This window comes from Delphinapterus leucas, chromosome 7, assembly GCF_059928025.1.
Source record: "Delphinapterus leucas isolate spDelLeu-1000000601 "Yukka" chromosome 7, BTC_Dleu_Yukka2, whole genome shotgun sequence".
NCBI classification, from domain to species: domain Eukaryota; kingdom Metazoa; phylum Chordata; class Mammalia; order Artiodactyla; family Monodontidae; genus Delphinapterus; species Delphinapterus leucas.
Genome location: NC_143135.1, coordinates 40486741 through 40503873, shown reverse-complemented (window position 1 = coordinate 40503873; position 17133 = coordinate 40486741). Strand labels below are relative to the sequence as shown.

At 45.9% G+C, this 17133-nt stretch overlaps 1 protein-coding gene across 1 annotated transcript in view; it reads left to right on the top strand.

Annotated features, from left to right (window-relative positions):
- Nucleotides 1-17133, top strand: part of INSC (INSC spindle orientation adaptor protein) — a 126890-nt gene that overhangs the window by 48923 nt on the left and 60834 nt on the right. Inside the window, exons 3-5 of the mRNA XM_089915120.1 lie at nt 12787-13132; nt 14115-14167; nt 15302-15425. Of these exons, the coding sequence (XP_089771246.1) occupies nt 12787-13132; nt 14115-14167; nt 15302-15425 (523 nt within the window). The remainder of the gene's footprint in view (nt 1-12786; nt 13133-14114; nt 14168-15301; nt 15426-17133) is intronic.

The following is a 17133-nucleotide window of genomic DNA, read 5'->3' as shown; positions in this document are numbered from 1 at the left end:
GGAAGGCTCTACCCTTAAAATGTGAGCTAGGAGTGGTTAGGGACAGAGATGAATTGTCTGCCCCTTTCACAAAAGCCTCAACACAAAAAAGGCCTGTAATGCAGCTCAGCGTGGCTCAGCAGCAGGGCAATGAAAACACTGGAAGATTTGAACGTGATCAGAGAAGCATTTTCTTTGGTCTCAGCTGGCTGGGTTTCACCAGTTCACCAGTGCCTTAGTGAAGAGAGATGGGAAGTTAATTTCCTAACCATACTGTAAATTATTTACAGCTTGTTGCATAAATAATTATGCTTACATTAACTGTTCAATAAACAGTTTATAGTTCACCGCATAGCAGAGGTTAAGTCATTCTAAATTCATCTATGTGTGGTTTTTATAAAGCCCTTAGTGAGAGAGCCTTCCAGGTTGGGTTGTAGAATGGCGCAGGGGCCAGGTGGACCCAGCTGATGACAAGGTTCCTCGGATGTCCTCGGGAGGAATCCTGCTGTTTACTCAGAGTGAAACCCCAGAGGGCCAGCAGTGGCTTTCAGGACCCTCTAGGATCTAGCCTGAGTCCCTTCTCACTCCTACTGATCTTTCCCTTGCTCCACTCCATTCTGGCCGCGCTTACCTCTGTACTGTTTCTCCAGCGCCCAGGCTTACTCCCACAGAAGGCCTTTGCCCCATCTTTTCCCTCTGCCCCGAAAGCTCAGTACCCGTACATCAGCATGGTTGGTTTTCTCTGAAGCATTCCCTCTCAGTTTACCTTCTCAATGAGTCCTACCCTGACCCATTATTTGAAGTGGCTCTTCCCTCCCTGCCTCTCACATGAACAGTCTTGTCCCCACTTATTCTAACTCTTCTTTTGAATGGAAATTATCTGGTTTTAACATACTAGGCACTGTTAAATCTATTATGTTTATTACTATGGTCTGTTTTCCCTGCTGTAATGTACCTTTCATGGGGCAGGGCTGTTTGTTGGCTTTGTTCACTCTGCATCCCAAGCAGCTGGAACAGTTCCTGGCACAAAGTAGGCACTAAGGAAATACTGACTGAATGAATATTCAGGGTGGAATGTGTGAGGTTATGTGGGTCACGCACTCTGCGTGCAGTCTGGGAGGGCCTGGAAGTTTGGGGAATGAAGTTCGATGGGAGGGCAGTCCAGTGAGAGGGATGGGCCTTCTTCAAAAGAAGAGACAGTCGTCCCATCAGACTCAACAAGTCTCAAGCTGAACCCACCTTCCTGTTTTCTGAACTGGTTTCTCCTGTCCATTCATCTGCTTGAGTCAAAAATTTGGGTCACATCTTTGACTAGTCCCTGTTGTTCATCTTCCGTCTGAATTGGTATTCAAGTCCTATCGATTTTATCTTAATTATTCTTGAGTGATTGTCTTCCAACAGCACTGCTGCCACAGAAATCAGGACTCCTCATCTTATTCTTGAACGTCATTTGGCTAAATATAATATCCTTGGTTTCTTTTCATATAGAATATTTAAAATATGTTACTGTACTTTTTTTCTGGTATAAAGGATTGCTCTAAGAAAGTTATCAGAGCATAATTTCCTGTCCCTTATAAATAACGTGCACTTTTTTTTTTTTTTTTTTTTTTTTTGCGGTACGTGGGCCTCCCACCGCCGTGGCCTCTCCTGTTGCGGAGCACAGGCTCCGGACTCGCAGGCTCAGCGGCCATGGCTCACGGGCCCAGCCGCCCCGCGGCACGCGGAACCCTCCCGGACCGGGGCACGAACCCGCGCCCCCTGCACTGGCAGGCGGACTCCCAACCACTGTGCCACCAGGGAAGCCCTCTTTTTTTCTTTTAAAAGTCCAATAATCTTACTAGAATACACCTTGTATGCTTGTTTCCATATAGGTAGTATACTCGGTATATATCATTTTTCTTAAAAATTTAAGCTCAATTGATAATGGTTATTGAAATATTGAAACAGTAATTTATAGTTTCCTTCTGTTTTTGAGTACATTCTCTTGGCATTTTCTCATCGTAGCAAAATTATTCTGCTCTTTATTCTCTTTCGAAAATAACTATGCATGGGATGATACTTTAATAAATTTTTATTGCTCATTTGTATGTGAAATTAGTTTTCATAAACTTTTAGAGGGAAGTAGGGTTCAGGAAATCTGTTCTAACTTCATAGAGCTCCGTCTTCTTTTGTTTTTGTGTAGGGTTCAAAAATATAGTGATCTGCTTTCTAAGGTTCCTAGCTCTGTTCTGCCCCTCACATTGGTCTGAACTCTCTTCCTTCTGTCTCTATTATCTCTGTCCTTCTCAATTTCGATTTTACTCCCCAAAGTTTCTTCTTAATGTGGTGCTTTGTTGTAGAAGAGATTCCTGTTGGGTCAGTTTTGAGAGTTCAGAGTATGTGCTTTGCACTCACCTCATTGGAGAGGCAAACCCCTTCTAATTTCAGTTATTATTCTCAAATCGTCACACTGTGCTTTCCAGTAAATACCCAGTGGCTACATTGGGGTTCTCCTTTCCCATGTTCTCCAGATGCCACCTTATTCTTTCCTTCTTCTTCCTCTCATACAGATGATACCGAGCAGTCTTGTAGCTGCAGGTGGTTTGCCCCCCCCGCCCCCCGCTTGTATTTTGAGGTTTGTAGGAATGCTTTATCATCTAGCTTTGCTGTAAACATTATCCATGGGGTTTTGGCCTTGTTATCTAGTTGCTCTGTCAGTTTTTATATGGGGAATTGGAGTGATTGATAAACTATGCTACCACTACTGTCATCTTTCCAGAATTCTTCCTTATTTCTCTCACGTTTAAGTAACTAAGTTCTGATGTTACCAGCTGCTTTCATTCAAATCACTCCAGAAATAACTAACACATACAATATTGTCTATCAGGCATTATTCTAAGCAAATATTTACATACGTTTGTATACATATGTATGTGTGTGAATATATATATTCATATATTCACTTCATTTAATAATCACAAAAAGCCTAGGAGTTAGGTCCTATTATCATTCCCTTTTGCCATTGAGGAAGAGGAAACTGAAATACAAAGAGGCTTTCCCAAAGTTGTAGTTAGCAAGTGGCAGACTAGGATTTAATCCAGGCAATCTAGCTCCAGAGTTCATGCCCTGAGGGGAGCACTGGTACCCAACAGAAGCCACATGATGCCCAGAAGACCCAGTGTCATGCCTGGCTCTGATGCCGGCACAGTGGTACCTAGAAGATACAGCAGTAAGAGAAGAAGCAGCGACTATGACAGTCAGAGATGTCTAGTAGAGATCAGACAGCATGATATTACCCAGAAGGAAAGGCAGCCATGCTGGGTGGACCTGGCAGGACCTGGCAACTAGAATTATACCTAGTGTAAGGCTGCTAAAGGAAGAAGAGATGACAGAATTATCCAATGCTGCCTTGTGGTTGACTGAACCAGTCTCTTTTTGGGGGGGTGGGGAATATATATATGAGACGAACTCTAGGAACTGCTGGAAATACTTGACACTACGGTACATCATGTTAGGATGAGAATGAGGTTGGGCTATATTTGTTTATGTCTGTTTATCTCTTAGACAGTGTGAGCTTCCTAAGGGCAAGGGTCACCAGCACAAAGCCTGGCACATGATCAGCATCTGTAGCGTTTCATTGAATTGACCAGGTATTGTTTTAAACCTTATCAAACTCGTTGAGAATATTTTATGTTACAGGCATCATGTGGGGACAGGCACTTCCTATGGGAGCTCAGACCTCCCTTCAGCTACTTCTCCAAGGCTTAGCTATATATCTCCACACCTAACTGGAAAACGATTTGCCTGAAATTTCTGAGAATTGGGATAATGGTTGCTAAGGGTCCAAGCTCTACCCAACCAGAGCATTGCTTGGTGGAATATAGGAATGTTTGAACAATGCCTTTTACAAGGGTCTCTCTGATTCTGCTGACACCTGCTTTAATTATTTCTATTTAAAACAAAATAAGTTTATTATCATGTCTTTTGTGGTATCTAGTTACTTACCCAACCTCAAATTTTAACCACAGGGAAAAAAGTATCGCAATGAGTTGACCTATGCTTTTTCTGACATCCAAGCCAAAGACAGAGTCCACATCTTCTGAAGTAGAGCCCCAGAAGAGAGGAAGGGGTGAGTTCAGGGATTCCAATCCATGTGCCGGTCAGGGCACTCATGCTCATCTCGCATGACACTCTGCTAGTTCTGGAAATATTTTCATCTGGCATGGCAAGGCTCACAATCCGTTTCCCAGGTGGTCTCTGGTTTACTTGATTCAATTAAGTATATAATGACACCTGCTATATGTCAGGCCCTGTGCTGAGTGCTGGTGATGCTGAGATAAATCAGGCAGTGCCTGCCTTTGAGGAGATCTCAAAGTCTGGTGGACGAGAGAGACAGGTGGAGAAACCATTTACTACGGCCAATATGCACATAGTCTATGAAATCAGGCTGCCTACATGGAGTTCTGGCTCTCTTAAGTCATGTAAGTCTTCTGCACCTCTGTATTCTCATCCGTAAAGTGGAGACAATAAGAGTGTTCACTTAATCAGGTTACTGTGAGAATAAAATACTACATGATAATTGTACAGTCCTGGGGTCCAATAAACATTAGTTGTTATTACTGGTGGATTTTGTCTATTTTCCCTTTCCCTGTGACTTCAGAGCTGCTTTTCATCAATCCTCTATTACTTATTTTTTTGTGTTTTTTTTTTTTTGCGGTACGTGGGCCCCTCAGTGCTGTGGCCTCTCCCGTTGCGGAGCACAGGCTCCGGACACGCAGGCTCAGCGGCCATGGCTCACGGGCCCAGCCGCTCCGCAGCATGTGGGATCTTCCCGGACCAGGGCATGAACCCGTGTCCCCTGCATCGGCAGGCGGACTCTCAACCACTGAGCCATCAGGGAAGCCCTACTTATTTGTTTTTTAGCTAAACACAATTATATTATTATCCCGATGGTTTAGTTGTAACTAGGGCAGCTTGGGTGCAAAGCAAGCTGGGCAAAGTCAGGCTTCATAGGTATATACATGCCTTGGGCATCAGCCCATTTTGCCCTCCACCTGCCAGTGGGCCAGAACCTCCAACGTCCTCTCTTCCCTGGTCAGAGCTGGCCTTGGACCTAAGTGGGATGAGCCACTGAGCGGGGTCAGGAGGAGGCAGGGGCCCATGGGCTTTACTACTCTGCTCATTTATTCTTCTCTGTATGTTTGGTTGCTGCTGGGGGAGAAAGAGGAGGTATCTGTTTAAACAATCTCTGGAAATAGAAGTTATTTTAAGCTCATTCTTAAAAGAAAACCAGTTTCTGCTTTCCCCACAGGCGCCCCTTGTCTGTCCTCATCTCTGAGGCTGTCACCCTGGAAGGCAGCTCCTGGAACTGCACGGCCGGGAGTGGGTTTGGCCTGAAAGCAGCAATTACATCTCTGGGGCCCGTGATTCTGGTCCTCCCGCTACCCAGAGCTTTAGGCAGAACCAGGGCTCATAGCTTTCCTTCATCTTCCTATTGCTGATAAGCAGCCCCTGAAGTTCTTTCTTGGGAAAATGGCCCTGCATATCTCCCTGTGTTAAGGCATCTTATCTTGCTCTCTGTTCTTCTTCAGGCAGAATAGGAAGCAGTGAAGCATAGCAGTTAAGAGTAGACTCTGGAACCAGAGAGACTAGGGTTTCAATCTCAGTGCTACTGCTTTTTCCCTGGGTGATTTTACTTCTCTGCATCTCAGTTTCCTCATCTGTAGAATGGGAATGATAATAAGACCCAACTCAGATAGTTGTCCTGAGGAGTAGATCAAATAATTCATGTAAAGCACTTAGCATAGTGCTCAGCACATGGAATGTGCTCACTAAATTCTAGCCTCTATTATAATTATTAGAGGTGCTAAAGTGTTGCATATGGGGAAAGGCAGCAAAGAGAATGAACATTTTTGAGCATCTCCTTTGTGCTATGCACTGTCCTAGGCCCTTTACGTTCACCATTTAATTTAATCCTTCCATCAACTCACTGTGGAAAGTTCTATCATTATCTCTGTTTTACAGGTGAAGAAATGGAAGCTCAGAGAGGTTAAGAAACTTACTCAAAAGACTAATGTATGTTGTGAGAGTCAGGATACTGGTTATTCTGGTTGGGGAGTGTCCAGAAGGGGGTGCAAGGGAGGCTTCTGGGATGCTGCTAACATTCTATTTCTTTATCTGGCTCCTGGGTACAAGGGTGTGTTGACCTTATGAAAATTCATGGAACTGCAGCTTGATATTATAATTTGTTCACTTTTATATACATATGTTATTTCAATAAAAATATCAGAAAAAGGAAAAAAAATAAAGGCAGCAGCAGTGGCAGCCTGCCTTCAATTACACAGATGACGAACAGCAGAGCCAGCTCTTTCTACCCCTGCGTGCAGACGTGCAAGCCTTGTTGGCCTGGGCCTGCGGAAGCTCCTCTTACGCTCAAGGCCTTTACCTGATAAGCGGTTCTGTCCTGAGGAAGCTCTGGTTCCAGGCCTGTTCAGGCAATTAAGGAGGGAGCGGCATCTTCCTGAGCCAGTCTGAGGGCCTGAACGCCAGAGGGAGGCCTCCCTGAGGTAGCTAAGCATAGAAGGCACAAGTCCAAGAGGCTGGCCTGGGATTCAGCCCTTGCTGGGCTCTAGGGCGGCTGATGGGGTCGACTGAAGGCAAAGCCAGCTAGGCTTGCACTGTTTCTTCCCCCGAGAGGACAAGTTCCATCCCCTAGCCCAACTGCGGACCCTCTGTCCTTCCGCTTCAGGCTCCTTAGCCAGGTTTCTCCCTCCCGTCCACCGGAAATTTGATGCTCTAAGGCAGAGGTCCCCAAGCCCTGGACTGTGGACCGGTACTGGTCCGCGGCCTGTTAGGAACCGGGCCGCAGAGCAGCAGGTGAGCGGCGAGCGAGTGAAACTTCATCTGCCGCTCGCCATTGCTCGTGTTACCGCCCGAACCAGACCCCACACACCGACCCCGCCACCGGTCCCTAGAGCAATTGTCTTCCACAAAACCGGTTCCTGGTGCCCAAAAGCTTGGGGACCGCTGCTCTAAGGCTTCTTTCTGCGGGCTTACGACACAAAGTCAGAGAGACAGACCGTCTCAGCCCATGCTTCTGGTTGGGGAAGAAGCAAGTGATGTGAGATTCTTTCTGGCGAGTTGGGGTAGAAAACCCTCAGGCTTGTCTTCTGGACTCCACCTCCCTGCCGAACCTCATCTTTTTAAAAGAAACTTAAAAAAATTTTTAAGTAGTTTTTGATTTACAGAAAGTTGCAAAGATAGTGCATGGTGTTTCTATATACCCCATACCCAGTTCCTCTGGTTAGTGTCTAATAGCAGCTTGGTACATTGGCCACAACTAAGGAAGCAGCATTGGTGCTTTACTATTAACTAATTTCCAGACTTTATTCGGATTTCACTAGTTTTTCCACGAATGTCTTCTTTCGTTTCAGGATTCCATCCAGGACATCCTGTTACATGTCGTCATCGTCACGTCTCCTTAGTCTCCTCTGGCCTGTGACAGTTTCTCGGTCTCCCCTTGCTTTTGATGACCCTGACCATTTTGATGAGTACTGGTCAGGTCTTTTGTACAACGTCCCTTGGTTTGGGTCCCCGGTGTTTTTCCTATGATGAGACTGAGTTATGGGTTTCAGGGAAAATGCTGCAGCGGTGAAGTGTCTTCATCACGTAGTATCAGGGGTACATGCTATCAACGTGGCTTATCAGCAGTGAGATTCACTTTGATCTCTTGGTTAAGGTGGTATTTACCAGGTTTCTCCACTGCAAAGCTACTTCTTTTCTCCACTTAATAGACTCTTTTCTTTGGAATTGAGTGATTAAGCGCAGCCCATGCTCAAGCCCCACCCCACCCCATCCGTTTTTAATCATCGAGTTTCTCTGGCACAAAACCAGTAAACACACAAACTCATCTGAGTATTTACGCAGGTAGAGATACACAAACTCTCACCCAGACACCCAGACACTGGCGTACAGACAATATAGACAGACACCCGAATGAGTTCATATCCGCAAACACGGACACACATGGGCACAAATGCACAAACATTGGGGAAATCAATAGTTTCGTCATTCCATTTCTCTTACCAGCAGAGTGATAAATCAGCTAGGATTTTAATCAACACAGCTTCTAAAATCCCACTTTCTTTCTAATTTTTAAAGATCTTAAAGAGCAAGAACTGAGTAATGCCTGCGTGTGAGTTGGGGGTGAAGGCGTGTGATGAAAATATGGGTTTGGGATCTAATCAGGCCTCCTGGGATGGGCTTACACCAGAGGCATGTGGTGGCTCTGACTCCCTTTTTCTCTCTACCTGGTTCTTCCACGGCCCTTTCTCACCCAGACCAGAAGTAAGGGGGTGTGAGTAACTCCCCCGTGAGGACCCCAGAGCTCTTCCACAGGGAGACATGCTAAGAGCCCACCTCAGCACCATGGGTTCCCTTTGTGCTGGGTGCTGGCTCCGGCTGCTGTGATTTAGGTAGGAGTCTTTCAACTCCACTGGTCTCTACCCCTGTTGCCCTGCCTGCCACCCTTGGATAGCTTCTTGTGGCTTTCAGCATAAATGCCCAACCCCTACTCTGGCTTCAAAGTTTTTCAAGATCAGGGCTTTCCCCCTTCTCCAGATTTACCCTTCACAGCTCCCTCTTTTCCAGAATATATAACTCTAGCCCAACTAACCTACTTATTGTCCTGTTGTCTGCCGCACCCTGGAGGATTCTCCCACTGTCTTCGTGTGTCTGAACCCTACCCAGCTCTAATGCCACTTTCTACGTGAACCGTCCCCTGATCACCAACTGAAAGGAGTAGCTCCCTTCTTTGAATTCCCAGAAAACCTTTTCTCTAAGGGATGGCACCGACTCAACTCTGCTTAGTTATTTGTGAACTTGTGCTTTAGAAAAGTTTCCTTTGGTTGCAAGCAATAGAAGTTAACTCTTGGCCTTATTTCCTAGTCCCCAAATGATGCTGGAGTTCCTGGTGGAACAACTGAATTTGCCGTCACGAACGTGACCTGCGTCCAACAACTCCAGTCTGTGTAACTCTTGGTTCTAAGTTTCTCAGTTTGGGGAGAGGGAATTGGATTCATGCAGCTTGGTTCAGGAGCCCACCCATGGATTAACCACCAGCTATGGCCAAGGGTGTCTTCACACAGCCTAGATATCTCCCCTGGGGGACCACTCTGTGTTTGGGAGGAGGGGCCTTCCCCAAAGAGGAGAGAAACGCTGAAGCCTAGGTTGCCCCAAGAGGCAGCTAATAGAACTCGTCTTTGCTACTGATGGCAGAAGGAGGGAGAATGCTAGGAAGACAAAAACAACAGATGTCCACAGCAAAGTGTTTATGGAGAGAATGAGTCAGTGAATGAGTGACTAGTTCATTTGTTGCCCCCTAAAAGCCCCTAGGTCAGTTGGCCTCCCAGTTCTGTATCTCTAGAACATGAGGGTCATAGACTTTTCCATCCTCTATATCACCTTTCCAATCATGTTGTCGTGAATGAAAAATGCTGCCTGCCATATCAGTAAACAAAGGATGTTGCAGCCATCAAGCCACTACAGCCGCCCGCAAAGGTGAGCCCCAGGGAACCCAGGATGGAGACAAATGGGCTGCCTGCAGTCAAGCCCTCAGCCTCTGCAGCCACCCTGAGGGGATGCAGGATGGGAAAGCACAGGATACTGGCCCTAGATAGCTAAGGTACATATCAAAGGAATGATTTCAGTGAGCCCAGGCTCTTGCATCTTCCCATACACAGTAAAGTGCTAAATTCATTAACTTGAGATGTCTGATTTTCTTTATTTAACAGTAATGTTGTGATGTTCTGACTATTTGGTCTTTGATGCAAAAACTCCTCTATATCCTGGTTCCTCCTTTACCTTTTTGGAGCAGTCTCTCAGAGCTGTTCTGAGAGGCTGCCTCCCAGACTGGAAGTCCTCAGTTTTGTCTGCCAAATAAAACATAATTCTCAATTTTTAGGTTGTGCATTCTTTTTAGTTGACATTGTTCGTGGCGCACTCCCTGGGGAGGTGGAATGGTGGAGGCATGTGGAGTCTTCTGCAGAGGTATGGCAGTAAATGCCTGCCGCTCTTTTTAGATGTGTAGCCGGTATATGTCAGGCGCTGGAAATAAACCAGACACGAGGGATGTCCCTCACAGGACTTGGAGAGTTCAGACAAACATACAAATTGCAATAGAATGTTATTAGTGCTCCAATGGAGGATGCACAGAGAGGTGGGCATCCTGGGGGGCAGTTGATGAGCTCTGACTGAGGCTCTTCAGAGAAAGTAACACGAGAGCCGGGTATTGCAGGGTTAATAGGAGCTTGCCAGGTAGAGAAGAAGGAAAGGGGATTCTGATCTGAGAGGAATTGTCTGTGCAAGGCCATGGGGGAGACTGTAAAAGAGAGCCACGCTTGGGAAACAGGAAGGTTGAGTGTGCCTGGAGTGTAGTGTGTTTATGGTGAGGGTGCTAAAATATGAGGGAAGATGGAAAAGGGAGATGTGTGGTAAGGGAGGCTAGGGCCAGATCTTGGAAACTCCCCATCTGAGCCTCAGGAATTTTAACTTATGGGGGAGTGGTCAGTGGGGGCACACTGAGGACTCACGCAGGGGAGTAACAAGATATATGTATAGAAACTTCTCCTGCATTGTTCGGGGAATGGGATGCATTGCTGCCTTGGGGAGCCAATATGGCAGCATCTATAGAATTTCACTCCTACTCCTGGGGGTCTATGGCATAGAATGAAGATACTGGTTATGTAAGGACATATGTGTAAGTGTGTTTATAGTGGCCAAGAACTGGAAACAAGGTGAGTTCCCAGCAATGGGAAAATGGTTTAATAAATTGTGGTATATCCACAAAGTGATTTTTCATCTATCTAGCTATCTATCCATCTATCATCTATTCAAATTCTTTACAAAATATAATAGCTATTTTTCATGAAGGGAGAGGGAGAAAGAAAGGTTATTGATAAGCTTTTATTTTTAACAATTTAAAAAGCTATAAGAAACCACATGCACAATTTGCATAAACAGTATAAGCTTTGTGGTTAAAAATTACATTTAAAGCCTCATAGACAAACAGCTGCATTGTTCAGAAAGTCCTTCTCCTCATTAAATAACAGTAAATATGAAGGCGTGATTTTAACCATGATAATTGGAGCATTCCGCTATCATTTCAGTCCTACTTGGTACCTTGGCCCTACTTACCAGGCCTCATCAATGCCTTCTGGGTGCTGGCTGTATTGACTCAGAATAAAAGCCAAATCCTCACCTTGTCCCACACAGCTGCATAGGGTCTGCTCACCTCCACCCTCCACTGCTTTCACCTCAAGTCCTCCATCCCACTCTCTGCCAGGTTAACTCTTGTCTTTCTCACACATCTCAAGGACACTTATGCCTCAGGGCCTTTGCACTTGCTGTTCTCTCTCTCTGAAACAATTTCCCCCCAGATATCTACATGGCTCACTCCCTCATGTCCTTCATGTCTTGGCTCAAAGGTCCCTTCCTCAGTGAGCCTTCTCTGAACCACTTATTTTACATTGCAATGCCTACTCCCCCTTTCACCCCCACAACTCTCTATCCTTTTTTCCTGTTCTTTTCCTTCAGAGCACTGACCACCTCCAACGTATTGTATGCATTGCTTATTTATTCTGGAAATTACTTTGGAAGTTGACTGTCCTCTCACTTGTACCTTTACAAGGGAAATGACTTTTATCTACTTGCTTGCTCTTATAGCCCAGCTTAGAACAGTACTTGGTACATAGTAGGCACTGAATACTGTTCTGTGGAATGAGTGAATGACTAGTGGCAGGTGGAGAATGGCTGGAGGCAGGTAAGATTAGCAACAGAAAGACTAGTTAGAACACTGTTATAAGCCAAGGCAAAGGGACTTGAGCCCAGCCTTAAAGGTTAAGTGTGTATGTCTTCTTCCGTCATAATCTTCAAATGATGTTGAAATCTATTGTTTTTTAACTTCTCATTACTATGTCTTGATTCTTTAGGCAGATCAAAAGCTCCATGAGAGGGGAGGTGTGGCATGTTGATCTCCACTTTTCCCACAGTGTCTGGCACTTATGTGATATTAAATATAGTTCATTCAAGCAACGTTCAAAGCTTTGTTAATGATCTGATATTACTATTATTTGATTAAGTGAATTTTAGAGTGAATTTTATTTGACAAAGATCTTAAGATCTAATGGATATTCTCATGCTGTTGTACTAAATAGAGTTAATTTTGTTCCATTACAAAATTAGTATATATGCTTATGAAAGTAAATTTGGAAATTAGAGAAAGGTTGAAAACAAATGAAAAATCTTTTCGTTTCACCACCCATAAAGAACCACTAGCATTTTAATATTTCTTTTAAATATTTTTTCTAGAGATAGCTTTTAAACATAGTTATAATAATTGTGTTTACATTTCTGCATACTGCTTTGCATACTGTGGGTTTATTTTATTAGTGCACACATTTTTCTTTGCTATAAACTTTTGGAAAGCATTATTTTAAATAAGTGCACATTATATAACCATGTAGCTGTACCATAGCTTACTTGACATAGCTAATATTTGATATTTAAGCTATTTCTATTTTCCTCTTATTGTAAAGATAATCTGCTACTCTGTCAGATTTCATTGCCTGATTTGTCTGGTCATCTGCCCTCAAAACATCTTACTATCTGTAAGATGGACATAATGAGAAATAAGAGGATTAAGGTAAGTGAATGCAAGAAACAGTGATGAGCATATAGTAGGTGTTTAGTAAACACCAGATGGCTTGGAATTGAAACCTTTGGAAATTGTGGAGTGTTAATAGCCTTCATGGCACTGTTCCCCGGCTGCAGGCTGCACCTGATGCAGGTGGATTCGGTCCAACGCTGGATGGAGGACCTGAAGCTCATGACAGAGTGTGAGTGCATGTGTGTCCTGCAGGCAAAGCCCATCAGCCTGGAGGAGGATGCACAGGGCGACCTCATCCTGGCAGGCGGTTCTGGCCCCGGAGACCCCCTGCAGCTGCTGCTCAAGCGGGGCTGGGTCATCAGCACTGAGCTGCGTAGGATCGGGCAGAAGCTGGCCCAGGACCGCTGGGCGCGTGTCCATAGCATGAGCGTGCGACTGACCTGCCACGCCCGCTCCATGGTCAGCGAGTACAGCGCTGTTAGCAGGAGCTCCTCGCAGGAGATGGGCCAGGTGGGTTGCCTGGCATGGGCGTGGGTGGGCACTCGGAATGGGGTTGTCTTTTAGAAGAGTGGGTCTGAATTGTATAGAGTCCTAACTCTTCTTGTCTCAGGGACCTCTCTCCACTTCCAGTGAAGCAGGGAAGACAGTAAGGACCTTTACTGAGTATCTGCTCTGTTCTAGGAATTGTGCTAGATGTTTTTACATACACATCATTTACCTTGAACAACCTCTGAGGCCAACATAACCACTGAGAGACACCGTGCAATGGTTAAATACACCCTCTTTAATGCCTGCCTGCTCAAGTGTCAGCTCTGTCTGCTGTGTGACCTTGCCAAGTTACTTAACTTCTCTGTGCCCCAGTTCCATCATCCTAATGAGTATAATAATAGCATTTATTTCATAGATGTGTTGTGAGGGCTGAGTCCTAATCAAATTAAATTAATTAAAAATATTAGCTAGTGTTGTTGTCCTCACTTTATAGATGAGGAAACAGAAACTCAGAAAGCCTAAGTAACTTGCCCAAAGTTATGCAGTGAATGGTATAAGCCGGATTCAACCTAAGGCTGTGTAATTCCAAAGCCCATGGTTTTGAATCTCTTCCAAGTCCAAAGCAAACCACTGAAAATCCCCCTTTATTTCTCTTTCTTCTGGCATCTCTTTGCACCTTAGTGCTCTACCCTTTTCCTTGCTCCACTTTGCAGACAGTAAACTTCTATTCATTCTTTAAAACCCAGCTCAAATGCCCCTTCCTCTCTGAAGCTTCCCAGATCCCCCAGCATAACTAATTGCTCAGTTTTCTTTTTTTGAGCCCCCAAAGCAACTGATGATGGTCTCTTTTGCCATCCGTATCACACTGTGTTATAGTTTATGTGCCTGTTTTCCAAATTGGCTGATCTGATTCTTCATCTTTCTGCCCCAGAGGGTCCAGCTCAGCAGTTGGTCCTCGACCAGTGCTTACTGAATTGAATAAAATTGATCTATTTTTCTGCAGATTGAAAAGCTGCTAATGGAGAAGTGCTCAGAGCTGTCAGCGGTCACTGAGAGGTAAATCTGGCCTCTGGGTGAATCTAGACAGGGTCTGCCAGCCAGTCCTCAGGCAGGGAAAGGGGCTGGCATCTTCTCCCACAGGGGCAGTGGGAGTGGGGAGGCCTGGTGGTGGTCTGGGAGTTTCCTTTTGCTGACTTTTATCAGCAACCTTAAAAGACTCCCTTGGGATTTTCTGCTCGATTTTCAGGCCTGGGAGAATGTAAAAGGCAGAGGAGAGGCCTGGGCATAGGAAGAAAGAGGATTCTTGAGGGTTGGTAACAAGGAAAAAGTTTACCCCAGCTTTGGGAAGCCCCTTGATCTCCAAAGTCAAGACAAGGTGAAAGCAGACACACCTTTACACTCACATACACATTGACAAGGATTTCACAGACATGCACAGATATATAAACATACACTCACACAATCACAGAAATACGCTCACAATCTCTTCGTATCTCACATACATAAACACGCATACGTCTACACTCAGAAACGTACACACACTCAACCTTGTCTGTATGCACACCTGGGTGTGTGTTGACACCCTCCCTCACCCCTTCCAGCCCCCAGGCCCTAGAAGAAAAACCTGGAACTTGACATTCCTAGGACTGCCATGGGGTCTTTGGCCTTCCGTTGTGAAACATTCTCAGGTCATAGGGGTGGATTTGATCTTGATCCTCCTGTGTGAGTGGAAAATCCTCAAAGGCTCCTGTCTGCACGCTTTAGGCAGCTACTTCTTAAAGGGTCACAGGCATTGCCATATACCTTTAGAGTGAGCAAGGCATACCTGGCACACCAGCAACCCTCCTCTATGACTCCCATCCACCATCCCTAGACCCTGGCCGCAATGATGGCAGATTCTCCCAGGGAGAAGCCCAGAGGTATGGATTTGACTGCTTTCTGATGGCCTTTCTTCCTGGCAACATGGACTGTTAGCTCCTATTTCAGGCCAGCACTTCTTTGAACACTAGGAAGCCAGGGGACAAGCCAGCCTTGGAATATTCCATCTCTGACTCCCCAGGAGCTGATGTCATCTTCCCAGGCCACTTGCATCGCCACCAGGCCTGTTGCAGGCCAGGATCTGTCCCCTAAAATGGCTCTGGGCTGAGTGCCTGCCCCTTACAGTGGCCCACCCAGGGTTTCTTCCTCCAGGTGCCTCCAGGTTGAGAATGAGCACATCCTGAAGTCGATGAAGGCCTGTGTGAGTGAGACCCTGAGCACGCTGGGCCAGCACTTTGGCCAGCTGCTGGAGCTGGCCCTGACCCGGGAGGTGCAGGTCAGTGTGGGCTGGGCAGTGGAGGTGGGCAGAGGGACTGGGCCTGGCTCGGGGAAGCTCTAAAGTGGGCTTTCTTGGGGGACATCCTCCTCAGACCACCAAAGTGAACTCCAACACCTGAGAGACAGGACTGTCAGAGCTGAACGGAGCCTTCCTGACCATCTAGCCCAATTCTGCATTTTCAAGATGTGAAAACTAGAGCCCAGAGGGGGCAGATACTGACCTAAGGTCACACAGCAAGGCAGTGACAGAGCCCAGCGTCTCCCAGTTGCACTTTCAGTGTTGCTACCACCACCTTAAATCTTCTCTGTTGAGTTATTGTTCACAGGGCACACAATAGATCCTTATATTCCTGAAAGACTTAGGGCACCTGCTGGGAACAAGTCAATTCTGGATATCCTGGCAATAGAGAAGAATCTAGAAAGGTCAGCTAGTCTAGCCCCTGCCTCTAGGGAAGGTGGTACTTGATTTCAGAAAGAACGAGGGCTTTGGAACCTGATAGATCTACTTTCAAATTGTGGTTTATCATGGGACCTTGGTCAAATTCCTTAATCCATAGCCTCATTTTCCCCATATATAAAGTGAAGACCTTCCCCAGAAGAGGAGAGGACTAAGCAAACAACGTATGAAAAGTGCTTAGCACATAGTATGGATTAAATACATATTATTTCCTTCTCTTGCCTTTTCCTATTTTTAAAAGCCTCCCAGAAAAGCTGATTCCATATGATTTGCATTAGGAAAGGTATTTGCATGTTATTTATAGTTACAGAAACATTGTGTTACATATTTGCCATTCTTTTCCCACCACCAAATAAGAGCTTTCCACAAATAACAAATCCCTTCCCATATCGGCCTCTCTCCAAACTTGGCCTTTCTACCTATCCCAGAGTTTCCTTTCTGTCTTCCCAATGTGTCGGGCTCGTCTTGTACACAGCACAGGCCCTTCTGACCTGGTTCACTTGCTGGTCAGGGTAGCTGGCCCTGTGCAGCCTCACCCTCCCAACCCAGAAGGGTCTGCGGAGTTCACTCTCCCTGCCCCGAGAGTCTGGGACAAGGGAAGGGAAGGGCCAGGGCTGGGGCCCTGGAGCTGGCACGATGAGCAAATGTTGACAGTCACGCGTACCGGCAGGTGGTGGTTCAAGCTAAGGCCAGTGTCCCAAATGGAAGTCTAGAGGGACCCAGTGGAACATGGGGCCGAAGTGGGTGAAGAAATTGAAGGAGTGATGAGCGAGGGTATTGAAGTTAGCGGTGGGGAGGAGAGGAGCCTGGAGGAGTTGTTGAGCAGGAGCTCAGGTGCCCGCTGATGCTTTTTATGCCATTTTGGTGCCCTCTTGCCTGGCAGCACCAGGTTCACTTAAAAGGGCTTAAAAGAGTTCTGTTGGATTATAAATGGAAGCCAGCTGGGGTTGGAAGTAGTCCTTAGCTCTTTCTACCAGGGGCAAAGGGTAGCTTGTCTTTTTGATGCTCCAGGTCGCCGATTCCTGGGAAAAGCTCATTGGGCTGTCAGGAGCCTACTTTGTGGACTATGTATCTGATTTTCTGGGGCACTGCGTCCATTCTGCTTTTTCCTCATCCTGACCTTGTTTGGTGTGGAATTCCTGACCCGGTGCTTCTACTTCCCTGGCTAAATCCTGCCCCATTTCCAGTCTGGCCACCTGCCTCATTGATGCTCAGCTTGGGAGCTGTTGGATCAGCTGCTTTTCTCTTA